This window comes from Nestor notabilis, unplaced genomic scaffold (assembly GCF_000696875.1).
Source record: "Nestor notabilis isolate BGI_N333 unplaced genomic scaffold, ASM69687v1 scaffold7875, whole genome shotgun sequence".
Classification (NCBI taxonomy): Eukaryota; Metazoa; Chordata; class Aves; order Psittaciformes; family Psittacidae; genus Nestor; species Nestor notabilis.
The window spans coordinates 9,751-20,756 of record NW_009930689.1 but is presented as its reverse complement, the minus strand read 5'-3'; the positions used below and the strand labels follow the sequence as shown (position 1 = coordinate 20,756).

Here is an 11,006-nt window from a genome sequence, read left to right as displayed (position 1 = left end):
CGCTTCCCCAGGTCTCCGTGCTAAAAAAAAAAAAAAAAAAAAAAAAAAAACAAAAAAAAACCAACCTCCCCAAAAAAAACCCCACAAAGCAAAACAACCAAAAACCAACTTTCATGTCATTTGTACATTCAAGACACTTTAGCATAGTACCATTTTAGATTAACTTGACTTCTACAAATAATTTTGAAAGCCACCCAGATCCATTTTCTACCATGGTACACCTAACAATCTACATTAACGTTTCTTCTCAAACGTTGAACTCTGCTCTATTTTACTAGCCTTTATTTAAATACATGGAGCATCCAGAGATCAGTGATTCATCTAGTGCTCTGAGAGCTGCTCACATGTCCTACAAAAGTCCAAGTCTACAAGAATTCCTTGCAGGAAACAATTAGCCTAAAATTTAGAAATACAATTTTATTTGCATCAATCATGCTACACAGTAATTTGTAATTTGATGACAAGACTAGACTGTAATCCGATATTCAAGCAAGTCCATACTACTACAGATGCAGTCCTAAAATTAGCCATATGTTGTTCCTTCTCCCGTATATTAATTTGCATTCCCTAGCCTGCACCACTACTTTCCTAATGACCCAAGACCCTACATCAGGTCTCAAATCTTCATCTACTTCAATTTCTTCTGCTGCTGCTTCTAAAAAATACTGTAGTCATGTTCTTAAGCTTTGATTTTCAGCATAACATTTTCAACTTTTTGCAAGAAAGACTCATTTGTATGGATAGTCTTGCTCTGTGTGCGCATCACATCTACAGTTAAAAATAAGGTTTCACTTACAAGTGCATTAGAACAAGATATAGCACTACAAGCTCTTTGCAATTAAGAGCCATTAAGGGCATCCACAGAACACACTGCTGCAGGTCTGAATACGATTTCTCTATTATTACAAGCGTAATGACATATAATCCCTTTGCAGATGGGAGCATGCAGCAACTACCAAGGAGCATGTTTATTTATTTATTTATTTCCAAGGAAAAGTGTTATTTGTAGCATAAGCAGTAACCTTTCACTTAGTCAAACCAGTACCCATAGGAGGAATTCATGCAACATACTATATAAAAGGCAATCAGAAAGACACACAACTTCTTTAAGAAACAAAGTGTGACAGATGTCTGGTTAATCTAGAGCCATTAGCGTGAAAATGGAAAAAGCTGTGTGACTAAAAGAAATACTGATTTGAGACACTGACTGTAACAAATTACTTATCTTTGACTTAATTTAAATTGAAAACCACCAGTAATATGTTTCCTATAACCTTCCCAAGGTGAGATGAACCACTCCTGTTATTTTTAACTCTGGCTTCTATGCCTCCTTCTGCTACCTTCATTACTGGAGTATGAGTGATCACCCGTTTCTCTCCCTCCCCTTTCATGTTTTGAAGACCTGCAGCATCAGATCTCTGCATCCCAGGTCTTGTGCTGCATGAAATTCCATTGCCCCGTGTTATAATCACCAAGAGAACTTAAGCCATCCTACTTTGGGGCACTGAAAGTAGCACCCTCGCATTGTACTGCTTTAAATTCAACACAGATGAAAAAAATAAATATCTTGGTATCTCCTTCCACAGCATTTTAGTTTCTCCCCTCTGAAAGCTCTCTCTCATCGTTTCCCTGCACCTGCTATTTGTAAATTAGCCTTTGGGGAGGGAGGGAGGGAATGCCAGTTTTGAATGCTGAATACTGCCCACATCTGAGCAGGGTTCATAACATGACAAGTACACAGAAGGAGGTAAGGGAACGGAGTATCCTACAAGGGACCTTTCATATAGCAGTCTGGATTGTCATAAAAGACTCGAAGGGAAACACCACAACTACAGATTTCAAAGCAACACTGTTCAAAACCCTTCGCGGCAGGACAAACTACAGGCAGACTGATCAATGTAAATAATAAATGCATTAAACGTAATGCATTCCTTTTCATGCCTGCTTTGTACAGCCTGGCTGGGTCCTGGTAAAGAAATCATTGTATGCAATTGAAAAAGATAGCAAGGGTTCATATAACAAAAAACTTTAAATCCTTGAAATAAAGCATACTTTAGCAATCTATAGCAGAAGTAACACAGAAGACAACATAATGCAACAAAAGCAATCAAAAGGCGACCTGGGACTACCTTACTTTATCCTCTCATCCTAGACAGCCTTAAAACTGTGAAAAACAAATATTTACTTCAGTTAATCCTAGAACTCAGGCTTCTAGGAAACTGCAACACCACCAAACAGAGATCTGATTTTTTTTAACTCCTCCACTGGAGCAGGTAAATCATTTTAGAGTTTTCTCAAAATTAGTGCTTTAATGGTTTTTATTACCTTATGAAGCAACTCTTTTTGAAAAAATGCAGAGAGAGAATAAGACATTGAGGAAAATAAATAAAAGGCAGCAATCTTGTGATAGAGAGAATATTATAGCCCACCTTGGGGACGGGAGGTGCAGAGAGACCAAAGAGTCAGCTGTCTTCCCAACCTGTGTGATCTCAGCAACTTAGTTTGTACCCTCCACTTTACACAACTATCTGATCTTTCAAGCAATACCCGTATACATATGAATCTTCCACTTTAATCTAAATCAGGACTTCACTGATATTTAAAACACATCAATATAATACTAATCTGATTGTCTGTTTCCCCCTGCCAGAGGGAACTGAGAGAACTATGGAAGAGGCCCAGGTTCATGTATAGACAAAATGCCACAATGCATCAATGAATAACAAAAGCTTTAGAAATTTCCAGTACCACATTAGTATCTACCCTGCACAGCAAGCAGTTACAGTTAATTGTTGAATGTCATTTATATATACATATAGGAAAGTGATAACTGAAGTGAATTAGCACTAATCAGGCTTACCTCTCACTGGTACAAGAGAATGCCCCTCCATTCAAGGGAATGCCACAGAAGCAGAGCATAAAGGCCCATGAAAGAAATACTATATATCTAATATTTCAAATGAGAATTCTGTAAGGAATTCAAAAGGTTATTCATTGCCTAATGATGAAGTTAAAGCAAATGGTTATTAAAGAGTAAATATGATTTTCAGAACTACAGCTTGCCCAATAGCTGTATTTTCCTCACATTATACTCAAGACAGATCACAACTCTGACTACTGCAAACATTTACTACTGGAACACTATTTACTTCGGAAGCTCAGTAGAGGTCTCATGTTCACTGTGTGTATTTCACACAAGTTTTGGCACAAAAACACATCAGTGAGTGGGTGTTTTAGCCTGAGGAACAACAGCATTATGTGCAATAATCCTCCCTAGACAAGCTCCCATTACTGAAAGAAAATAGTATGCTGCACAGAGATTTGCTCTCGGCCATGATTAAAAACAAAAACCTTGCCAAAATACATTTGATTAGTAGAGAAATTTAGCAATGCTGGTTTTAATTACACACAGAAATCAAAGAAAAATCAGCAAAAAATTTGAGGATGTAACCAAATAGAGGCAGCAACAAGATAGCAATAGTAACAATGAGAGAATATGTGACATCTTAGACATTAATCAGTAGGATTTGGCACTGTACTTTTTACCTGGGTTTAGTTGAAGGATAGCTATATGTAAATAGATGGTATGTAAAAAAAAATAAACGCGTAAGGACAGAATATTTTACACAGTATACAAAAATATCAGTTAATGCTTTAATCAGTATGCACAGGCAAATAGAAGACTTAAAGGACAGATGGCTTTAGGCACAGGATAAAGTAATGAAAAAAACCCCACACTGCTGGCATAGTCTGTGCTGGAATATTCTGGTGATAATGACTTCCCAGTAGAACTGTACCAATTAGAGACACTGAATACTTTGGGGAGTATCACAACATGCCTGCCCTGTTCTTCATCTGTTGTTTACCTCTAACAAAGTCACTTTTAAGGTACTGAGCTAGCTGAACTCATCTGACACAAAATGACCATTCTGGTGTACATCAGGGTAGTAGATTGGAAAAAGTCTGTGGATGACTCAGCTTTCAGCTTTACTCTGAAACGATAAAACTAATTGCTTAAAATGCTCCAAACATAATTCAATTTTTGCTGGAAGGTTCTAACTTGAAAGTCAATTGTATAGAAAGAAATACAAATATTTAATATATGCTTTTCCTGAACTGAATGACTTGACGCATAATGCTCAATGCTCAACATCACCATCTTCTATTGCTTACCACTGCAGTCTGTTTTCCACAACTTTTAACAACAGTACTTTCATATTTACCTTCAGATTAGTCATTAAAATGTTCAATAGCAACACTGTACCAAGTATCTATCTACGTGTCAAAAGCAGATAGGAATAATTCTTCTTACATTATTATAAAGCATTTAGTGAAATACAAACACCAAGAACCAGAAACTTCTGAATCACCACAGCTAGTATTCTGGGGTTCAAGCACCAGACAGTGCTAGTTTATTGTCTAGCTAAGTAGTCAAAGCCAAGATCTGAAATCAGCTCATACTTCACCATACGAAAGATATTAACGCTGAGTGGAAAAAATTAGAGGCAGTAATATGTGCTCATTTTGGGAACTCAGATTTTTCATTTACTCATCATTTCATTTCTCAGTCATCCAAACAGGAATTACTGTCAAGTCAATCAAATCCATTTATAAGAAATACATACAAGAAAAGAAAAAACAAAAAACAAAACAAAAAAACCCCAAAACAACAGCTGTAACCATTTCAGGCAAAAGTTGAAGATAAACTGAAATGAAAATTTATTCTTCAGTCCAAGCACTTGGCTTAACACAGGCTGGAGAGTTAAGGAACCTTGAAAGTCAGATCTAAAGCAAGAACATCTGAAAGCACAACATACTGAAGGTAAACGCTACTTTTACAAACAAGTACACTTACCTTCTAATTTTGACACTTAAGAGAAAGTCATTAGCATAAGAAGGGTTAAACATTTAAGGGTTAAACAACAACACTAAAAGAAGGGTCTCCAGGGACCCAGTGAGAAAAGTAAGACAATGTTAATAACATCAGCAGATATATGAGTTGTTAGAATCACTTCTCCCTTTCCCAGGCAAATATGGATCTACGTTTTTAAAACATCAGGCAGATCACAAATTTTCTGAGTATGAAGCTCCCATTCTCTCTTTGAAAGCAACACAACCAGGTCCCAGATGCCTGTACACAAAATGCAAGTGTAATGAGAAACAAACAGGAGGAACTAGGTGTCAGCGCACGGTTATAGAAATATGCATTATCTGAACTATCTGTCATCCTAGATGATGAAATCCCTCAGTAGGATCACAGAAAATGTGCCTGCATGACTAGAGCACTTCCATGAACAGATTCAGGATATGTTGAGAAGGATGAGCTAAGAAGGCAAGGAGATTCTTGCAAAAGGAAAGGAAGCTTGAAGGCATGGACGTTTGCTTAGAAATAAGTAAGAAACACATCTAGGTTTCGCACAAAGGTTAGAAGACAGAACAACCCAGGTGGCATTAGAGTGAGCACCTGCTTCAAAGCACCTGATCAAGACAGCAAAATAGATAAATAGATCATAAAAATAATAGATAAAGTCCAGTTCTTACAGAGGACTTGGAGTGCTCCAACATCGGCTGCAAGGGCAATGCAGCATGGTGGAAACAGGATATTTTGGAAGGTGCAGAAGGCAATTTCTTGACACAACTGACCAATGAACTGATAGGAATGCGAAGGTAGCTGACCAACTAAGATGCAGTGACAATGTGTAGTCACCCTGATCAGAAATACCATTGTACATTGAGGAGTTAGTGACTGCAGGACAAACTCTGCCAGCTCTTGTAACAGAGGAGTCAGCAGGCAGCTCCCACTCAGCAACCACAATTACATCACCTTGTAATGTAAGGCCTTGCCTTTGATCTAAAAGCACAGCAAGAAGTCCACACATGAACATCCGTTTTGTTTGACACTAGAAATGATTAATAGATTTTTTTCTTGTAAGAAAACCCTGTAATAGCTTGAATAATGAAATACACGCTGTCAAAGTATACCAAATGTTCTGCCTATATATTGTGCCAAAGTATATTGAAACATTCACAGGAACTTTGAGCTTAAGTTTTGCCTCTAGGCTTCTTTCTTCAGTGTGCCTGTCTTTGGACACCTATGGCTTTCCTACAGCACCTGCCTATATTTTTATTGATTTTCAGTCACAGTGTTGTCCTATGAGCTTTGTATCCAGTGCCAGAGTCCTAATACTTGTGCCTAAGCCTCTACTAGCAAAGGATAACTGCATGAAGCTGCAAGCCCAGGTTGCAAAGTAAAGGGGATAGTGGTTTTACTTAAAGGCAAATATTTGATAACTCTTAAACATAAGCAAAAATTCTTTTTCTCAGCCATGATGTCTGACACTGCTGAACTGTTCAAGTGGCTTTTCTTTTCAGTAAACAGACAAGATCCAGTAAATAAACCAAGACAACCTATTTTAATAGATTGGGAATATAAAATGTATTTCTGGTATTATCAAACACAATGCACACCAGTATATTTCCTGATGAAAAGTCCTCTCATTAAAAGAAGGAGAGGAAAAAAAAAAAAAAAAAGCTTTTAAGAACATCAAATCTGCTTTATCAACATTATTCGTATTAAATCCACATCAGGAAAAAAAATAATTCCAAAGCTAAAAAAAAAAATAAATCTCACAAACCCCCCCAAAGACAACCAGATAAGCCGGATAAAGTAATCTTTATGCTTGAACCACAATTAGCAATAAAGGATTTGCAATAAAAACATAAAAACATGCTGTATAATGTAATGTAAACACAGTCATTTAGAGGAGCTACTTCAGCTTTTCTGATAATGTTCCCTTAGCAAAATAAAAACACATAATAATGACAAGGTCTTTGTTCCTTATGCCATTCTCTCCAATTTAAATCCATATACACACGCCAGTGAAACTCACTGGGGCATAAAGATACATATTTATTGAAACACTAGGGATTATACATTGCAATTGTTGCAATTAGGGGCAAGCTCCACATTTTACACAAAATTTACACCTTCTCACCAGTACAATGGAGATACATTGACTTACAAGAGCCGAGAATTTGATCCTGGCATGTTCCCACTGTTTATAAATATCAGTATAAATACTTCTGTATTTAAATTCTTAAACATAATAGCTAGCTTGGCACAAAATGAAAATTAGCACATGCTGAGGGAACATGACCAAGGACGGTGTGGTATATACCATACATACATTAAAAATACTGCATCATTCTCTTGTATTTTATGCTGCTTCCGGACTTCTTATGTGGTGCTGAATAGACTTACTATGTAATGTACTCAATGTTCAACTGTGCTACCTGCAGACATATCATGTGGAAGAACTTCTTACTTTCTTCATCCATACTAAAAAAATATGGCCATCAGCAGCCAAACAGTAAGAAAAAAAAACCAAACCAAAACACAACAACCAAAGCCAAACTAAGTCATATACCCTTGCATTTCAGGGTAATTCTGTTAAGACTTCATGAAAGTTAATTAAATCTCTGTTTTCCTATAAAAGTAGGAAAGTTATATTAAAAAACATTTCTTGATCAAGGAGAACAACCACATATACTGTCCTGCAATATGTTTTTTTCCTCCTATGTATACAAGTAACTTTTCTTAATGAACAATCTTTTTTATTATGGTTTGGTAGAAATTCCCATTTTGTACCAATTAGTGACTGTTTTTAAGCTTCACCTAAATTCCATCCCTTTAGTTTATAACATCTTTGATCTCACAGGAATTCTCCCCTTTTCTTCTTTTAGAAGGGCGTTTCTTTACAACTTCGGTTCTACCACATTCATTTTAGTCAATGATTAATATCAGAGCCTTAAAATTTCTGTCTATAATTTAGACGTTTTCTGTCTTAATTAAGTGAAAATCTGTAGCAAACAGGCAGCACTTCTCCACATCTTCAAGCTCCAATTCATACTGCTCCTCCAACTTTATAGATACTTTTCCTTCTTATTTAAAAGGAATAAGTCAAGTAAAAATTAAGAAACTGCATCAAAAATGTAGGAACTAGGAAATAATTCTATTTATTATGATGCCTACAATTAAACATAAACTAAATTCTTGTGGCAATTACCAAATGTTTTCTTAACAAACCTTGTATACGTAGGTTTGTCACAATAAACCTACAAGCAGGACATACCTGCTCTGAATCTATGCAGCAACTTGCAAACGAACTGGGGATAGGTCCCTCTCAACATATTTTCCAAAGCATGAAAGGAAAAACTTAAGATGACAAACAGAAGTGGAAGGATGGGGAAAAAAGACTCATGTCAAAGTTTAACTTTTAGATAGTTATTTTTTTTTTATAAACTAGATAGCCCCTAAAGTCATCTGCTCCTAGACGCTGGGTGCAGCTTGTTTTAAGTGAGTGAGAATCATAAATCAGTGAGTTTAAAAGCATCATACCTTGCCCTTTCTTCAGATCTCCAAACACTGGAAACCCTAGGTCTTAGTAAATCCACTTGCTAGCAGCTTTAATAAATACTACTTTGTTTTAGAACTTCAATACAGTTGGTTTGATTAATTTTGAAGCTGTGGAAAAAAAATGGTGTGACTACCTAAAAGTTTAGATCCTCACATAGGTTGTATGTGAGGTGAGGAAGAAGCACCTCCCTCTGCTAAAGGAAAGCCTTTCCTTTTGAGTCATCTGGTATATTGAAAGGTATTCTTACAGGAACTGACAACAGATTACCCTGGCATTATACTATACTCCTAGAGTACTGAACTCTTTCAGATGAGGACATGACTGAAGACATGCAGACATGAAATTCCACTCAGCAACGTAGGAAATCCTAGAAATTTCTGAAGTCTTCATGAGATTACCTTCCATAAAGAAGAGAGCTGCCTAATATAAACTGTATTGATACTACCAAGGTGCTTTCAAACTATTCACCCTGAATCATTACTCTGTAACTATCCAAAAATATGTCATTTACCAAAGCCATTCTATTGAGTGTTACAGCCTCCCTGAAGCCTGACAAGGCTTCAACATGAGATAGGATCTTTCAAAGCTCTAATTTCCACCCCCCCTTTTAAACTTTAAGTCAATATAATACTGTAAACCGCTCCAAATACATATGTCCGCTGTGAAAGTCCTTCTGTGTACATGCTAAAAGCCACTGCAGGAAGGCAGGCCTGCTGCAGTGTGATAACCTTTTTTCTAGTAAAAGGTATGAGCTACATAAAAAAACCCCAACTTTTATACGTTCCTGGATCACTACAAATGAATAATTCTATGATTCTCAAAAGTTCTGCTTCACAGAAGTAAAGTTATTTTGTTATATGACTATATTGCTGCTCCAAAGACAGCAAAGTAGCTCATGTCAGTTTCTTACTGATGACCAGCAAGTTCAGATTTATCCTGAACTTAGTTATACTATTACACAGTAGTTAAAATAGTAGACAAGTTGCCAGACTTCATTTTTGTCTGAAACAGTTTTTTCTTTTTACTACTTCTTCCAAATTAAAATCAATAAGCATAGAACTCAGTGCTTTTGCAATGCACTTTGATTGTCCAACAGCTGTAGAAATTCCACATGGATCCCATTCTGTTACCCTGCCCTAAGACAGGTAAGTGGTTATACAGAAGTATTTAGCAATTAATTTGACATTCTAATTGAGACTGCTTGAGCATAAAGTGCATTCCAAAACAACTTTTTTTTTTTTAAGAAATCTCATACATAATAATATCTCAGTTCTCATCACAAGTCATTGTAACCAAATACCAGCATTTATCTCTAACTTAAAGCAATTTACTTACCTTGTGTCTGCATTTAAGTACAACGCCATAGGCTCCTGAAACAAAAAAAAAAAAAAAAAAAAAAAGAGATAAACCATCTCAAAGCAGAAAATAAAAAAGTGGCAAGATAAAACAGAGTTCAGTCACCTTTTGGTTATAGAATCATAGAATAGTAAGGGTTGGAAAGGACCTTAAGATCATCTAGTTCCAACCCCCCTGCCATGAGCATAATATTGTTCGCAGTATTATTATTATCCAGAACTTGCACAAACAGATACTGTACTAAATTTATACACACTGAAGCAAATTTTATAAAAATTGCTTGAAAGTGAATTTTAAAATGCTGAAAATAATTCCTTTAAATATACTTGCAGAGCAGTTTGATAACTTGCACATCCATAGTATCATTAAAAATAAATTAATATAGCAAAATTAAACAAACTAACAAAAAAAACCCCAAACCACAACACAATCCCATTTCTCTTCCTTTTCTTTTATCTTCCAAACTTCTCCTACCATCTAAGAATGGAATTACAGAAGAAACTATAGGGAATTAACTGATGTTTCTTAAAATCTGAATACAGCAGTATTTCGCACATGAAAACTGACTACCATCAAGACAATTAAGTCAAATCTATACAAAATCCTAATTCATATTTTATTAAGATACTACTTACCTTCACCTACAACCCCAAGGATCTCAAATTTATTCATCACATTACCAATGTTAGGAATCTTCATCAAGACAAATTCCTTTTACAGTGGGAGCCACAAAACATGGCACAATGGGGAACGTCCAAAGATTTTGGAAAAGGCAATTGTGAAAAGGCTCTTGGGGAAAAAAAAAATTCCACCTTGATCAACCAGACTTCTCACAACCCTTTCGTAATTTCTAGGCAGTCAATATCTTCCTGGAGAAAGAAGAGAAAATAATGTAATTAGTACTATGGTTTATTTCACACCAATATTATCTAACAATTTTAACAGACAATTAATTTACTTCTCCATTTTATGATGAAGAAAGCTTAGCAGCAGTACAATGGACAGAACCTGTTGAGACATACATCTGACAGAACAGCTGGTCTTGTAATCCCATACTTAGGATGTCTATTATGGTAACAGCTAACTTATTTTCTACAGGACAGAAGCAAACAAAAATGTTGATAGAAACTACCTCAGTGAGCAAAAATACACCCATAATTACACCAAACCGAGAACATAAGTATGTTGACAGCTAGGTAAACACAAATTGTGTTTACTCAATTTATTATTTGT

General features: G+C 36.0%; 1 protein-coding gene across 1 annotated transcript in view; it reads right to left on the bottom strand.

The window, feature by feature from the left end:
* Positions 1–10,472, bottom strand: part of CDKL5 (cyclin-dependent kinase-like 5) — a 74,222-nt gene extending 63,750 nt beyond the window's left edge. Inside the window, 2 exon segments of the mRNA XM_010015522.1 lie at positions 9,753–9,787; positions 10,409–10,472. Coding sequence (XP_010013824.1) covers positions 9,753–9,787; positions 10,409–10,472 — 99 coding nt within the window.
* Positions 10,473–11,006: the final 534 nt, after the last annotated feature.